At 50.2% G+C, this 16,874-nt stretch overlaps 1 protein-coding gene and 1 long non-coding RNA gene across 2 annotated transcripts; one reads left to right on the top strand and one right to left on the bottom strand.

Moving 5' to 3' along the window:
* Positions 1-3,919: 3,919 nt before the first annotated feature.
* Positions 3,920-10,929, bottom strand: LOC116076379. The gene is made up of 7 exons (XR_004112924.1): positions 10,536-10,929; positions 10,318-10,370; positions 9,267-9,531; positions 7,437-7,525; positions 6,951-7,219; positions 4,968-5,120; positions 3,920-4,112 (listed from the first exon to the last, which is right to left on the bottom strand). It is a non-coding gene; the product is annotated as an uncharacterized LOC116076379 (long non-coding RNA).
* Positions 10,930-11,111: 182 nt separating this feature from the next.
* Chadl (chondroadherin like) lies at positions 11,112-15,696 on the top strand. Its single transcript, XM_031359481.1, has 4 exons — positions 11,112-11,165; positions 11,227-12,996; positions 13,411-13,577; positions 14,776-15,696. The coding sequence occupies exons 1-4, from the start codon at positions 11,112-11,114 to the stop codon at positions 14,960-14,962; spliced, it is 2,178 nt and encodes a 725-aa protein (XP_031215341.1). The 3' UTR covers positions 14,963-15,696.
* Positions 15,697-16,874: the final 1,178 nt, after the last annotated feature.

Below are 16,874 nucleotides of genomic sequence, written 5' to 3'. Positions count from 1 at the left end.
GGGGGGGGAGCTCAGGACTCAGACAGTGGTTTGATAGGACAACTTGAATGAGCATGGGACCTGAGCCATGTACAAAGTGGAAAGACCATGTACATGCACACATTGCATATACACATATAGTGTAGCATTAGGGCAGTATCCCATCTCAATCAGAGAGCAGCCTATCTCCCTGGGAGCTGCAGTGCTTACTTGGTTCCAGTTCTATAGGCCTGATCTTGAACTCCCAGTCTAACCTGGAGACTTATAGTACTATCCCAATGTGTGAACAGTGGGCAGTGGAGAGGAAACCTTTTAAGTACTGAGGATTCTAAAATGTCTTTGAGGTTCAGATGTGAAGCCTGCAGGATGGCATGTGAGAGAGAAGATGGGTTGAAAGGCCTGCTTATCTTCTAGTGGGTGATATATATACACATTCTTCTTTACCTCAAACAAGAGCTCACCCTGCCTCGCAGCAGAGTGGTGCTCAGCTTAGCCTTGTCTGCTGATGGAGAGATGGCTCTGTGGCTGAGCATACTGCTCTAGAAAATCGAGCTGAGTTCCCAGCACCCAAATGTGGCTTACATTAACTCCAGTTCCAGGGAGTTGAAGCCCCTGAAACTAGAGCTGTAGGCTATTGTGAGTAGCCATGTGGGTCCTGGGAACTGAAGAGCAATAAATGTCCTGTGCATTGGTATCTTGGCTACATGTGTGCTTGTGATCTTCAGTGCACTTAACCGCTGAGCCATCCAGCTATAAAGCTTCTAGTTTTGTTTCTCAGGATAGAGTTTATCGGTATAGCCTTGGCTGTACTGGAACTCTGTAGACCAGGCTGCCCTCTAATTAAAATATCCATCTGCCCCTGCCTTTCTAGTGCTGGGATTAAAGGCGTGTACCACCACCACATGAAGTATGAAAAATACATTAGCAGTTTATTCACACACAAAATGAAGGGGCTGGGAGATGGCTCAGCAGGTAAGAGCACTTATTTCTAAGCCCATCAACCAGAATTCAATTCCTGAGGCCCATGTAGTGTGAGGAGAGGAACTTCCTACACATTATGTTCTAATCTCCACAGATAGACTGTGGATGTGCACAGTCCTATACACATGCCCAATAAACATTTCAAATTAGAAGATGAGCTATGTGGTAGTGCTGCAGAGGAAGGCAGTTTGGGCCAGCCTAGTCTAAAGAGCAAGATCCAGGACAGCCAGGCTGGGAAAATCCTGTCTGGGGAAAAAACTGACAAAAGTCTAAAAGGAACAAAGATCTCATTCAGAGTGCTTGCCTAACATGCATGAAACCTGGGCATAAACTGACATTGCCACATGGCTTATAGTTTCAGTATTTTAGCACACAAGTGTAGGCAGAAGGGTCAGAATTTAAAAGGTTCTCTAAGTTACATATTGAGTTCAAGGCAAGCCTGGGCTATACAGGAGGCTATCTTAAAAAGCTCAAACAAAATAAGGTTTTTCACAGAAATGTAGGATAGTACAAAGCATTCTAATACCGATGAAGCTGAAGCAGAAACTGGAGATTGGAAGCCAGGGCTGGAGTGTTGGCCCAGTGGTTAAGAGCTCAGTGGTACATTTCTGGGCACCCACATGGCAGTTCACAATTCTAGTCCTTGGGGATCTGAATCCCTTTGACCTTTGCAGGGACCAGGCACACACACATTGCACAGGTACACATGCATGCAAAATATTCATACACTTAGCAATAAAAAGTACATAAATCTAGCCTAGGGGTGGTGCACACCTTTAATCCCAGCACTTGGGAGGCAGAGGCAGGTGGATTTCTGAGTTGGAGGCCAGCCTGGTCTACAGAGTGAGTTCCAGGACTGTCAGGGCTACACAGAGAAACCTTGTCTCAAAAAAAAAGTGCATAAATCTAAAGAAGAAAAGCTGGTACCAAGCCACACAGTGATATTTTGTCTCAAAAGCACACATAGAAGGCAGGAAAGTTACTTAGGCTCAAGGCCAGCCTGGCTTACAATGGTTGAACTCCAGGCCCACCAGGGCTACCTTTGTGCAGTGGGCTGAGCCAGTCGAGGATCCCTCAACCCATGGGAGAAATTGGAGTCCTGGTGCTCAAGTGGGCAAGGAGTCCTGAGAATGACACACAGACACGGACACAAGGGAGTGTTGAATCTGAGTGTATTTTCTCAAAATAGGAATCAGACTTAAATGGTCATTTACAGAAGGCAAAAGGAAGTTAGACAATACACCAGTCAAGGTACATCAAGGTCATCTAAAGCACAATGATTCTATAGAAAAGTATATACATGTAAATTGACAGGAACTTGGCAGCTGCCTTATCAGGCTAATCTTGAGAAGTGTAAATGGTTTCCATACTAATCTATTGTATAAGCCATTGGTCCTTAGTTAAAACCCACTATGCTAAGCCTCTGGGCTAGCAGAAGTATTCCCCAGGGGTTCCATTGTTGCTAACCTTACCTAGAACAAAAAAATAATCTAATTCCTGGGAGTAACTCTGCTACAATTCTAATGTGGTCTGTCATACCTGATTGTAATGAAGATTCTTAGTTGAACCTGCCCCAGGATAATTTTGTTTTAATTTGGTTTGGTTGGTTTTTTTTGTTTTTTGTTTTTTTTTGTTTTTTGTAAGACAGGGTTTCTCTGTGTAGCCCTGGCTGTCCTGGAACTCACTCTGTAGACCAGGCTGGCCTCGAACTTAGAAATCCATCTGCCTCTGCTTCCCAAGGTGTGCATCACCACTGCCCAGCGATAATTAGCTCTTATTCAGTAAACTTCAGTACCCGACTTCCTTCACTATCTCCCTAACAATGTTGAAGGCAATTAGTCTGAATGGGTAACATTCTTTACGAAGTTCCAGGCCCAGGTTCAGCTCAGCATAGACTAGGACATTGGAACATTGGTGGAGGTCAGAAAGCAATGTCCAATTCAGCTTAACTATTAGTCAAATCATCCCAGGAGGGCACCTTTATACCTAATAAGAAAGAAAGCAGGAGACCCTCCATCGACTGTCACAAGGACAAATCTGGACCACTTCCGAGTTTGGGATGCCAAAGGGCTCCAGGAGACTAGCTTCTTTGAAGCTTTTCAGCTCAGGGACTGCTGTCACACAGACTCTACTGGAATGGGTATGGAACTTTGAGATTCAAAAACAAAACAAGAACTGAAAGATGGTTAAGTGTGTATACTGCTCTTGCAGAGTTCAGTTCCCAGCACCCACACACGGTACCTCCAGAAGATTGAAGATCTAACATCTGGCCTCTGAGGTAATCAGCATTCATGCACATATAGCACACAGGCACAGCTGCTTTCAAATAAAAAGGTAACAGGCTGCATATTAAGAAGATGGAAGGGGCTGGAGAGATGGCTCAGCAGGTAAGAGCACTGACTGCACTTCCAGAGCTCAACTCCCAGCAACCACATGGTGGCTCACAACCATCTGTAATGGGATCTGATGCCCTCTTCTGGTGTGTCGGAAGAGAACAATGGTGTACTCATATATACAATAAATTTATCTTAACAACAACAACAAAAAAAAAATATGGGAGCATGAAACTGTCCCGCAGTTTCATGAACCGGGTTCTGCCTCGACCAAAGGGAAAAAGGAGACCTGAAACACAGAGTTCGGGAACAAAAGGACACGGAGCCAAGTTGAGGGTTTCCAATCAAGGCTCTCCTTTACTTTGGGGGTTCAGCATTTATATACAAGAGAGCATAACTGAATCTCTAGGTTACAAGGACATTTGAATAACATAAAGAATTCGGGAGGAATCAGGAAGAGTCCGAAAGGGAAGCTGGCTGCTGGGCTGAAAGTGGAGGCTCTGCATCCCGCAGGTCTCTACTCCGGGGAATGGCTGGAGGCGCAGTCCACAGTGGGGGAGGAGGTCAACAACAGATGTCCTCAGGCTGTATATCTGCCAGCCAGCAGGCGTAGCTTCCTCTGTAATCTTCGAAGGTGGAACTCATAGTAGTGAGTCTTTGGTTCAGGCACAGAAGGCATGAGTTGAGTCTGTAGTGGCAAGCTCCGATGTCTTACAGTTGAGGGACCCCAACAGGAGCAGAGCTATGCTAGCTCATACCTTTAGTACCAGCACTCAGGATACAGAAGCAGGTGGATCTCAAGTTGCAGGGCAGCCTGGTCTACAGAAAGAGTTCCAGGACAGTCAGGGCTACACAGAAAAACTAGGTCTTGAAAACTATTTTTTTTTTTTAAAAAAAAATGCACTTTTTGGAGAGATGGCTAAATGGTTAATAGCAACACTAGTCATCCTTATAGAGGACCCAAGTGCAGTCCTGTGGGCCATTCCACAGAGTAACAACCTACAGGAGGCAAGAAGGCAGTTTACTTCAGCACAACTAAGTAGCTGTTGATTCAAACTTCTGAGTCTGACCCTGGGTAGTTTATTTTAGGCATACTTAATGACAACACAATTTAGTGAAAACTTTCCTGGTAACTAACAATCCTGTACAATAAAACACACAAATCTTCAGGAACAAAGTAATCTAAATACAGATCAGACTGTGTGGAAACACTTTGTAAAGTACATGTGACACCTTCAGAAGATTGGTTCTAGAGACTGAGAAACAAGTACACAATGGTCTTGCGGAAGGCTGGCACATGATCTTAGCCACACAGTGTAAAGGTCGTCAGGCTATTAACCAGTTTTATGGGTGGATAAAAGGTTATGCATCCCTTCATTTGAGTGGTTAATATTCTAGGTTCTCCTAATGCTGATCTGTGAAACTTCTATGCCTCCTATAGCTCAAAACCGAAAAACAATGAAAACAAAAATATGATTTGGGGCTCGTGAGATGGCTCTGAAGTTAAGAATAGATACTGCTCTTGCATAGGGGGTAGGTTCAGAACCTACCTAGGGGCTCACAATAGCTTTATTTAAGTCCAATTTCAGAGGGTTCAACACACACTTCTGGCCTCCAGAGTTCGTGAATGCACATGATCTGCATATACTCAAGCTAGGAAATGAATGAAATTACCTTATTGTTGTAAAAGCCATAGAAGGCCCACAGCTCACACCCTGATGGAGAAAAACGGAACTGCTGTGTGTGGTGATCTACAGGGTTGGAAGGCAATGCAGAAAAATTGCTGTGAGAACAGCCTAGGTTGCAGCATTCAGAGTGTGATTTCATCTGGGGGGGATAAAAAGGCAAAACTTTAAAAAACAAAGATGTCCACTTACAAGTGATGCATACCTTTAATCCCTGCACTTTGGGAGGCATATCTCTGGGAGCTTGAGGCCAGCCTGGTCTACAAAGCAAATCCAGGGCAGCCAGGGCTACAGAAAGAAGAACCCCTTTTTCAAAATAGAAAATAAAGTCCACACTGTTCTAACAGAGGACCTGAGTTCTGTTCCTAGCACCCATGTCAGATAGCTCACAACTACCTGTAACTCTAGTTCCAGAGAATCCAACTCCTTGGGACCTACACTCATTCACGTACCCACGCACATGATTTTGTTTTGTTTGAAATAGGGTTTCTCTATGTAGCCCTGGCTGTCCTGGAATTCACTCGGTAGACCAGGCTGGCCTTGAACTCAGAAATCTGCCTGCCTCTGCCTCCTAGGTACTGTGCCATCACTGTCTGGATTTGAGCTCTGGAACTGAAAGCCAATAGAGATTCCATCTGAAAAGGAGGAAGGGGAGGAGGAGGACAAGGAGAAGAAAAAAGAAGAAAGAGTGCAATGGGTTTCTCTGTGTAGCCCTGGCTGTCCTGGAACTCACTTTGCAGACCAGGCTGGCCTCGAACTCAGAAATCTGCCTGCCTCTGCCTCCCAAGTGCTGGAATTGAAGGTGTGCGCCACCACTGCCAGTCCTCACAATTTTCAAGAGAAATGATTTTTAAGCTATTACAATGAATTGTAGGGTTGCCCTTCATCAACAGCTCTACTACTGGCTCATACCCCATAGAAATGAAAGCAAAGATACAGATGAATACTATGCACTAGTTTTTTTAGAACTATTCTCAGTGTAGAATCAAGTGGTAGAAGCAACTCAGCATTTCATTCACCAGAGGAATAAGTTGAACAAAGTAAAGCATCCCTGTACAAGGGAATCTGCCATAAAGATGATCAAACTTCTGTTGTGTATAAAAACCCAGGTGGAAGGGGATGCGTAATTAAGCTCATTTATGCTTACTATTTCTGTGGTATAGTCATCCAGACATTGGATATTTTGTAGCAATAAGAAAGGTTTTTTACATCCCCCCACCCCACTTGAGATAGGCACATATCTTTTATCCCAGTAGTTGTGGGTAAAAGGAAGAGGATCTTGTGTTGAAAGACCCCCAGAACTGGGGAGATCCTTACTCAAGTCTCGGGATGACGTGACCACCCAATGACTCACGAGAGATCGAACTTGCTGCAATCACATGAGGTTTATTGGGGATACCGGTACCGGGTCGATCTCATGACCTTGCCAGTCAGAGGAGTTCGACCCCGAACACAAGAAGTGTGGGGTATTTAAGGGAACATCCATAAGCAGGGGGCGGGAAGAGGGTTACCAAGGAAACAGAACATAAACAGTGGAAACTTTCAGAGGGACCTGACCCAAGGTATTCAGTTAGGGTGGGGAACACATTCATTCTAGGAATGTAATCTTCATCTACTGGTTGGCAGGGTGGAGAGCCTCGTAAACCAGTAGACCTTCATTCCTAGTTCTACCCTCATTGTGGATCATTCAGGAGGGACAGGTATTGGGAACCAGAGCCCTGAGGCTCTGATTTCCTAGAACTGGCTATTTTATATTTCTGGCTGGCTACAGTGGCCCTCCATGTCCTTTTAGGTAAAGGTTATACACCATACATTTGTATTAAATGCCCTCATTTTAAATTCTAAGATTCTCCAGCCTTTCAGGTCCTCCTTGGCTACAGTGTATTTAAAGCTATCCTGGGCTATGTAAGACATTCTTAAAATACAGCCAAGCAGGGCCAGTGAGAAGGCTCCGTGGACGGAAGTACCACACCTGAAAACCTGAGTGAAATCCTGGAGAGAACAGACTTCCTGCAAGTTGTCCTTTGACCTTCACACTCGCTGTTGCATTTGCATGCGCAAATAAATATAATTTAAAAACAACTGGGTCGTTCTTCTAGATGACCTGGGTTTAATTTCAAGCACACATAGAAGTGGTCTGCAACCATCTGAGATTCCAGTTCTAGGGTATCCATCGCCCTCTTCTGGCCTCCATGGGCATTGTATGCATGTGGTACACAGATAAACGTGCAGGCAAAACACCTGTAAACATAGGGAAAAAATTTAAAATACAACTCTGAAACTGGACAGTGGTGGTGTACACCTTTAATTCCAGTTCTTAGTAGGTAAAGGCAGGAGGATCTCTGAATTTGAGGCCAGCCTGGTCTATACAGTGGGTTCTAGCTAGGCCACACAGAGAAACCCTGTCTTGGGAGAACAAACAATAAAAACAACGGAGCTGGGCAGTGGTGGCACCCACCTTTCATTCCACCACTTGGGAGACGGACTTAGGCAGATCTCTGTGAATTTGAGGGAAGTCTGGTCTACAGAGTTCCAGGACAGCCAGGGCTACACAGAGAAACACTGTTTAAAATAATATTAAGACAACTATGCATGCATACACTGGCCAAACTCTGGTGATGACACACCTGTTGTCCCAACACTTCAAAGCTGGAGCCAGAGGACAAGAGCAGTCTCAGATGCATAGCAGCTTTGAATCCCACAATACCCTGCCTCAAAAGGCCAAGCAAACTAAAACCAAAAGCTGCCACACACCAGAAACATGGGTCTGAAAATGTGTGCTTGCTGTGACACAGTGGTGATGTCTCTTGATATAGGGTGTTGGTGGGTTGGTTTGCTCTTTAGACAGTGTCACACTATGTAGCCATGGCTGGCTTTTAGTTCCTGGAACTAAAGGTTTGCACCACCATGTCCAGCCTTGGAAATTTTGAAATATATACACGGTCTAGGGATACATGCTTAAATGCACCTTTTATTTTCTTCTTTGTTTTTCGAGACAGGGTTTCTCTGTGTAGCCCTGGCTGTCCTGGAACTCACTCTGTAGACCAGGCTGGCCTCAAACTCAAGAAATCTGCCTGTCTCTGCCTCCCAAGTGCTGGGATTAAAGGTGTGCACCACCACTGCCCAGCCACTTTTTGTTTTCAAGACAGGGTTTCAGTGATCCCAGGCTAGCATTTAACTTGCTATGTAGCCTAAGTCTGGCCTTGAATTTCTAATTCCACCACTAACAGAAAAAAAAAGGGGGGAGGGGGACAGAGAAGCAGTAAGAATATCTAAGACAAGACTAGACACGTAGCTCAATGGATGAGAACACTGGCTGCTCTTGTAGAGGACCTGGGTTCAAATCCCTCACATGGATGTTGAGATAGCTGTGCTTCCACTTTGGAGGCTCTGGCGCCCTCTTCTGACTTCTATGGGTACCAGCCATGCTACAATGCCCTGTACACATGTAGACCACTCGAATATAAAGAAAAAAAAAAAAACCTAAAAAATTTAAAATATCTCAGATAATCGGTAAGTCTGGTATTTTTTTTTAATCTTTCTGGTTCAGTCTCCTGAGGCGTACACAACCACCTGGTTTATGCCTTAGGTCTGTTTATAGAGTGAAACACCATATAATCCACTAGAAAATAGATATGACTCTAGGGGATATCCTCAATAATACATTAAAGTGAGAAGAAAAATAGTTGCAAGATCCGGACACACATGTGCAGTCACTTCAGTGTGTATTCAAGTGCATAAGCTCGCAGCAAGCAAGGCCTTACGGGTTCTCAAGGGCCTGGGTTCCAGGCTCCTGCCTTAACTCCTGTGGCAACCTGTGAGCTAGCTTTTAACTTTAGTTCTTCCTATCATCCCACAGAGTCTGCAGGGGCCCAGTGATGCTGATCCACCCAAAGGCTCCTCCAGACACCCCCCCATCTCCATCACCACCCGTGCCCACCAGCCAGGCCAAGGACTCAGGCTTGGGCCATGTTGTTAAGCTTGTGCTGCACAGACAGCCTGTAACTCCAGCCTCTGCTCCCACCCCCTGCCCACAGCCTGGGGAAGCCCCAGCTCTGCTGGGCTGCTTACAATGCTTCCTATTCAGCTCCGTACTGGCTGCCAAGCCCATGGGCAGAAGGGAGTGGGTACTGCTGGTGACCAGGCAAGGACTGTCCCTGGTCTTTCCCTTGTGCGGGGCCTCCAGACAGGGCTGCAGTTCCAGTCAGCATGGAAAGGTGAGTTTTAGGGCCCCGGGGGGTGCAAGGGAGCCATAGATGAACTAGATGGTTAGAGATGATCACTTAACTGTTCGTGCCTCCGTGAGGCCTGGTACAGAGCAAACAGGATCTTCCTGTATCTGGGGTTCCCCAGAGGTGGCCCCTAAAACAGCTCCAGAGGTAGCTGTTCCTGTGCAGTAGTCCTTTGGAGCCTTACAAAGAGGTGTCCTTGGCAGCCCTCTGTGCCCTGCACCTTTTTCCTCTTCAGTTATCAGCCCAATAGGCCCCTACCCTGACCGTCAAGCCAGAGTCTAGAGAAGGCCGCCAGTGCTGAGAAAACCAGGAATTCTGGGACTAAAAGGAGACAAAGCCAGACAGTAATGATCCCCACACCAGGGAAGGCAACTCTGAATTTACCTGCAACCCAAGCATAATTGGGGAGCTGAGTGAATTTGCTGTTGCTGGGTTTGTACAGCGGAGCCATTCTAGGTGTGTGATGGAGAATCTAGACACTCTTCTCAAGGCTCTAGGAATTGAGACTTTTCACTCATGGGGACAGCTAGACACTAGGCTTCTATGGGGAGTAACAGGGTCCTATCTATATTCTGGAAAATTCCCTTTGGCTGTTAGGTGGAGCACAGGGGAGGCCAGAAGAGCCATGGTGGCAAAGATCATCCTAAAAAAGAGATGGGCAAGTGGCTGGAGTTGTGAGGTGGAGGGATGGACAAGCGGGTGGGTGCATCAATAAATAGACAAGTGAGATCTATCTTGCCCCACTGTAATACATATCCTGGTCCCCCAGTTCCCCTGTCACAGGCCAGTCAGCTGTGTGGACTAAGGTAACAAGAGGACAAAGGGGAAGCAGGCACCGAGGCCTGGACTGCCTGCTTACAATGACAGAGTCTCTCAGGCTCCCCCACATCTGGATCTCCTAGTCCACCCTAAATCCTGGGCTAGGTCTGGGCCTTCCCTCCTGCTGCCAAACTGTCTAAAGTCCAGAGCCACTGGGCAGAGTTGGGACTCTGGGAATTTTCTACATCTTAGTGTCCCCCCCACCCCCATAAACCAAGGTTGATAACAGAAGCTCCCTGCCCCTCCCCCATATAAGGGGAGGGAAGAGAACCAAGCCCTGGCACTTACCTGTACCCAGAGAATGAAGGCATGGAGAAGTTCTGAGGCAGGAGTTGGCTGTCCTGTGTCAGGGGTTCAATGCCCACTAGCATTAGTGTCCCCCATGGATGGATAGCAGCTCTCTCTCTCTCTCTCTCTCTCTCTCTCTCTCTCTCTCTCTCTCTCTCTCCCTCCCTCCCCACCCCTCCCTGCCCCGCTCCCCTCTCTCCCAGGCCCCAGAGCTCCACCTGGGTCTTCATGCTGTTGCTTATGGTGTTGCTCCCGAGTCCAGCTTGGCTCGTAGCTGCTCAGCTATGCCCACAGACCTGTGTTTGCGACAACTCCAGACGGCATGTTACCTGCCAGCACCAGAACCTCACCGAGGTGCCAAACGCCATTCCTGAGGTCAGGAGAGGGAAAATCTTGGCATGGGTTGGCAATGTGGCAAGAAGGGGAGGGTGGCAGGAGCCAGGGCTACACCAATGGCTCTACCACTGGCTGACTGGTTCGTGTTCCTTAGGCCTGGGTATCTAGGTCTAAACGGGAAGAAAAATAACCAATAAGGGACAAAGCCAATGACACACACCTTTAAACCCAGGATTCAGGAGGAAGAGGCAGACAGATCTCTTTGAGTTCAAGACCAGCCTGGTCTACAGAGAGAGTTCCAGGCTAGCCAGAACCATGTTGAAAACAAACAAATAGCAGCAACAACAACTAAACAAGCCAATAACAGTACAATTTATTTAAAATCTTAGTATGGCTGAGATACGTACATGACCTATAAATAATAATGTATCTGTAACAGGTCCTGGGGTGAACTGGGGATGTGCCTGGATAAGAACTCTTTTTGCCCCGTAGTGTTAGGAATTAATGGGAAAGTAAGCCAAGAGCAGCGACAAGAAGGAAACGATTACAGTAAGGACTGCTCGGTGACTAAAGAGAACCGGAGAGGTGAGGGAGAGAGGCCAAGGCTCGGGTGTCTCTGTGTGGCTCATTCCCCTCTCCTGTCCCCAGCTGACCCAGAGGCTGGACCTCCAGGGCAATATGCTGAAGGTCATCCCTCCAGCTGCCTTCCAGGCCCTGCCTTACCTCACACATCTGGACCTGCAGCACTGTCAGGTGGAGCTGGTGGCCGAGGGTGCCTTCCGTGGCCTGGGCCGCCTGCTCCTCCTCAACCTGGCTTCCAACCGCCTGAGCACGCTGCCCCAGGAGGCGCTGGACGGGCTGGGCTCACTGAGGCGCTTGGAGCTGGAGGGGAACGTGTTGGAAGAGCTGCGGCCTGGGACCTTCGGCGCCCTGGGGTCCCTGACCACTCTTAACTTGGCCCACAATGCCTTGGTCTACCTGCCAGCCATGGCCTTCCAGGGGCTGATGCGCACTCGCTGGCTGCAACTGTCTCACAACGCGCTCAGCGTACTAGCCCCGGAGGCTCTGGCCGGCCTGCCTGCGCTGCGCCGCCTCAGCCTGCACCACAACGAGCTGCAGGCCCTGCCCGGGGCCGCCCTGTCCCAGGCCCGCAGCCTGGTGCGTCTGGAGCTGGGCCACAACCCGCTCACCTACACGGGAGAGGAGGACGGCCTGGCGCTGCCCGGCCTGCGGGAGCTCGCCCTGGACCACGGGTCCCTGCAGGCCCTGGGCCCCCGGGCCTTCGCCCACTGCCCGCGCCTGCACACCCTCGACCTCCGCGGGAACCAGCTGAGCGCCCTGCCCCCGCTGCAGGTCCCGGGCCAGCTGCGCCGGCTGCGGCTGCAGGGCAACCCATTGTGGTGCGCCTGCCACGCGCAGCCCCTGCTCGAGTGGCTGGTGCGCGCTCGAGTGCGCACGGATGGCGCGTGCCGGGGACCGCGGCGCCTGCGAGGCGAGGCCCTCGATACGCTGCGGCCTTCAGACCTGCGCTGCCCGGGAGACGCGACAGAGGACGAGGACGAGGAGGACCGGCCGGCCCGCCCCCGCGCCCCTCCTCGCTCCCCGCACGAAGAGGCCGCGTGGGCCACGCCCTGCCCTTCTGCCTGCGTGTGCGTGGCGGAGACCCGGCACAGCGCTTGCGACGGCCGCAGCCTGCAGGCCGTGCCCCGCGGCTTCCCCAACGACACCCAGCTCCTGGACCTGAGGCGCAACCACTTCCCCTCCGTGCCCCGCACGGCCTTCCCGGGCCTGCGCCGCCTGGTGTCGTTGCACCTGCAGCACTGCGGCATCGCGGAGCTGGAGCCCGGCGCCTTGGCGGGCCTGGACCGCCTTGTCTATCTCTACCTCTCCGACAACCAGCTCTCGGGCCTGAGCGCTGCAGCCCTCGAAGGGGCCCCGCAGCTGGGCTACCTGTACCTGGAGCACAACCGCTTCCTGAGGATCCCGGGGGCCGCACTGCGTGCCCTACCCAACCTCTTCTCTCTGCACCTTCAGGACAACGCGGTGGACCGCCTGGCGCCTGGGGATCTGGCAGGAGCGCGGGCTCTGCGCTGCCTTTACCTGAGTGGAAATCACATCACCCAGGTGTCACCCGGGGCGCTAGGTCCAGCCCGGGAGCTGGAGAAGCTGCACCTTGACCGGAACCAGCTGCGAGAGGTGCCTACTGGAGCCTTGGAAGGACTGCCTGCACTCAAGGAGTTGCAGCTCTCGGGGAACCCATTGAGGGCTCTGCAAGATGAGGCCTTTCAGCCTGTGGGGCGGTCGCTGCAGCAGCTCTTCCTGAATAGCAGTGACCTGGAGCAGGTGGGTGCTGGCTGATGTGCAGGCAGGAAGCCCAGGTCCATAGGAGGCATTCCTTCGGCAAGCATTTTAGGCAGGGCATGAGAACACTAAGATAAACCAAACGTTCCCCTTAGCCCTTGAGGAGTTCAGGTGCAGCTAGAGGCATGGAGGAACTTGAGTCTGAGCCGCTGTTACCTGCTGTTGAGAATTCCTAAGTCTTGGCCATAATTAGGGTGGGGTTCAGGCCGAACTGAAAACACCTGGGCAGTGTGTGACTTGGAATAAGATCAACCTGGGTTCTAACCTCCGGACTGGCCCTCCACCGTAGACCACGTTGGGCCTTCCATCTCTCTACTGGAGGGAGGATGGAGCTCCGCAGAACGAGCAGAGCCCACCTAGTAGGGGCTCACAAGAGGACTTGGCACTTCCTTGCAGATTTCTCCCAGGGCCTTCTCAGGCCTAGGAAAGGGGCTCCGGAGCTTGTACCTGCAGAAGAACCAACTTCAGTCCCTGCCTGCCCCGATGTGGCTCAGCGGGCTGGAGCTCATCGACCTCAGCAGTAATCCTTTCCACTGTGACTGCCAGCTGCTCCCTCTGCACAGGTACACCCCTATCGGGCCGCCCACCAGAGGTGGGCCAGCTGCTCCCGACAGGTACACCCCCATTGGGCCGCCCACCAGAGGTGGGCCAGCTGCTGCCAGTCAAGCCCAGCTACCTCCCCCAGGGACTGGCTGTGCACCACTACACTTGGGATAGTGTTCAGCTTATAGGTTGGTTATATATAAATATAGTTCAGCAAGGAAAGCTAGGATAGGGCTCCAGGCAGTAACTTCTTGGAGGCAGAGATGAGGGAGGAACACTGCTTACTGGTGTGCTCAGCTTGCTTTCCTATATAACCCAGGACCATCTACCTGGGTTGGCACTGCCTGCATCGAACTGGACCCTCCCACATCCATTATTAATCAAGATAATGTCCCATAGACATTCTGGCACAGTTACCACAAAACTAAGGTTTAATTCCTTCATAAATCAGGATGATGTTGTCCTTGCTTGGGGTGCTGGGACCTGAGAAACACACGTGCACATTTGGTGGTTACATAAAAATACAACGGGAAGCTGGGAGTGGTCACCATGCCTGTAATCCCAGCACTTGGGAAGCAGAGGTAGGTCTCAGGAGAATGATGTCAGCCTGGACAATATGAGACCGTCCCTCAAAACACAAAACCAAAGGCTGGGGACGAAGCTCAGCCTGTAGAGTGCTTGCCTAGTTCGGCTTCTAGTGCTTCTTAGATACAGTGTGGTAGCACACATCTGTAACACAGTGCCCAGGAGGTAAGCATCAGAAGATTGGACGTCGAGGTTGGCCTGAGCTACGTGAGACTCAGTCCTTGTTGTTCTAATAGAACGAGCATCTGTGGTGAAGCGAGGCCAAGCTCTAGGAAGTCTAGGCTCTGAGGGTTTACAAAATGAGTCCCATAGCTTCCCTTTGGTCATCTGTGCAAGGGATGAGGGGCCATCCAGCCCACATCGTTGCGGCAGCTGGAGAACCAACGTCAGCAGATATAGACTGGTGGGTGAGACAGAGCCTGGGACATGAGGGCATTGCCCTATTTTCATCTCCTTTTTATGCAGGAGGGATTAGAGGCTTAAAGTGACATGGAGGTGAGCCCCCCAGCCAGAACTCAGTAGACTGTTCCTCTTGTACACTGCCTGCAGTTCCTCGCCTCTCCACATACCCCTCAGGAGCTCTCTCACCCATGTTCATCCAGAGTGGGCTCCCCATCTCTCTCTCTTCCTCAGGTGGCTCACTGGACTGAACCTGCGGGTGGGTGCCACCTGTGCCACCCCTCCCAGTGTCCGTGGTCAGAAGGTGAAGGTTGCAGCTCCTATCTTTGAAGCCTGCCCAGGCTGGACTGCCAGGAAGGCCAAGAGGACCCCAACCTCCAGGGTCAGTGCCAGGAGAACTCCCACCCACAGCCGACATTGAGGAACAGACAAGGTTAGCCCTTGGGCAAGGGCAACTGAGCCCCGACTTCTTCCATCAGTCCTGACTTGTGATTCCTGAGCTGAGCAATGGCCCATGGTCTCCTTGAATGCAGTAATATCCCTTCTCAGACTTTAAGTGACTTTATGTTTTTGTGGATGCCACAGCTTATTCATCCCATTCCTGTTTTCACTGGATCTGTGTGGACCCCACCCTTTCCCATCCTGACCTCTTAGACTTGGCTCTTCTCAGGGAGGAGAATGGGAGTTCAGGTGTGTTGGCTCTGCCTCCCAACCACCTGTCAGTCACAGGTTGAGATGTCACTTGATGAGATATTCAGGTCCTGTCCTGATCCAGCTTCAACTCTCAGTTGGAGTAATGTGCCTTGATGTATCTATGAAGGCTGATTAGGCTGCTGCGGGGTGAGCCCCTAGATGCAGAAGGCCCCGATGCAGACGTGTAAGACTGACTGTGGCGTCCAAAGGGAGGAGAGCATGTCATAGAGGAAGTGAGCAAAGAGAAAGGTGCTGGGAAGCTGGGGAGAAGGCAGTGCCCCTCCCCCACCAGACTTGAGGCAGTCAGATGGTGTTTACGGTAGTTCCCTGAGCTTGTCCTGAGACTGGACCTCCAACTGGGTACAGCAGCGATGTGCCTGACCTGGAGGGTTAACACTGGAAATCAAAGTGCTGATTTTCAATTGGAGCCTGGAATAAAAGGATCCCATCTTGCTGCTCTGGCCAGTGGTGGCTTGTGCCATTTTCTAACCTGCCTCTTTCAGTGTGGTACTCTCCATCTCTTCATACTGGCTTCCTTCCGTTTATCAGTCTGTACACTTCTCCTTTTCATAAGGATGACAGCTCAACATATAGTGGGCTTTAATTTACCACTCCAATTTGACGGAAGACCCTAATTCCAAGAGGTCAGATTCTGAGTTACCGGTTTAACTATCTTCTACAGATACACAATTTAAGCCACAAACCGTTCCTTGTGGAGGCAGGCTTGGAGTGGGGAAGGAATACCTCACTATGGGTCTGGGGTACAACACTTGTCACACAAGCATGAGGGCCTGAGCCCCCATAAAAGCCAGAAACACAGCAGGACCATCTATAATCTCAACACTTGCTCCTACAGGGAGATGGGAGGCTGAGACAGGAGAATCCCAGCTCATGTGCCAGCCAGCCTGGGCTCACATCAAACAACAGACCCCGGTGCTGGGATGTCTGAGTGCATATACTGCTCTTGCAGAGAACCAAAGCTTGACTCCCATCACCCATGTGGGGTGGCTCACAAATGCTTGTCATCCCAGCTCAAATCAAGGGCACTTAGCGGTTCTGCTTCTACCAGCCCTCACAGTGAGAGACAGAGGTGAAGTGGTGGTGAGGCAGACAGAGACAGTCTTAAGGTAGAAGGCAGGAACTGGCACCCATGCTGTTCTCTGACTCTCTCACATGCATGTTCACACACATGGATGCATGCATGTGCACACACAAAGAAAAGAAATGCAAGATCTCGAGCTACAGGATACAAATCCTCCTCAGGCCAGGTGGTGGCAGCACACGCTTTTAATCCTAGTCCTCCTAGCAGAGGCAGGCAGATCTCTGAGTTTGAGGCCAGCCTGCTCTACAGAGTGAGTTCCAGGACAGCCAGGGCTACACAGAGAAATCCTTATTGAATTCTATAATTGATACTCAGTGGTATCACCCTCCCTCCAGGCTCACTCTAGTCAACAGTTACAGCCTAGAAGCCAGGTGCCAGCACTAGAAACAGATGGAACAGAATGATGAGAAACCATTGTAATCCTTGTGCTTGGGAGGCAGGGTAAATTCAAAATTCAAGGTCACCCTGGATGCCGGGCAGTGGTGGCACATGCCTTTAATCCCAGCACTTGGGAGGCAGAGGCAGGTAGATTTCTGAG

Source organism: Mastomys coucha, unplaced genomic scaffold (assembly GCF_008632895.1).
Source record: "Mastomys coucha isolate ucsf_1 unplaced genomic scaffold, UCSF_Mcou_1 pScaffold11, whole genome shotgun sequence".
Taxonomy (NCBI): Eukaryota; Metazoa; Chordata; class Mammalia; order Rodentia; family Muridae; genus Mastomys; species Mastomys coucha.
Note: the sequence above shows the minus strand (reverse complement) of the source record. Positions and strands in the feature narration are given on the sequence as shown.

Coding starts and splice junctions, on each gene's coding strand:
- Chadl (XM_031359481.1), top strand. CDS start 11,112: ATGTGCCTGGATAAGAACTCTTTTTGCCCCGTAGTGTTAGGAATTAAT. Junction 11,166..11,226: donor TGTTAGGAATTAATGGGAAA/GTAAGCCAAGAG, acceptor CGGTGACTAAAG/AGAACCGGAGAGGTGAGGGA. Junction 13,578..14,775: donor CAGCTGCTCCCTCTGCACAG/GTACACCCCTAT, acceptor TCTCTTCCTCAG/GTGGCTCACTGGACTGAACC.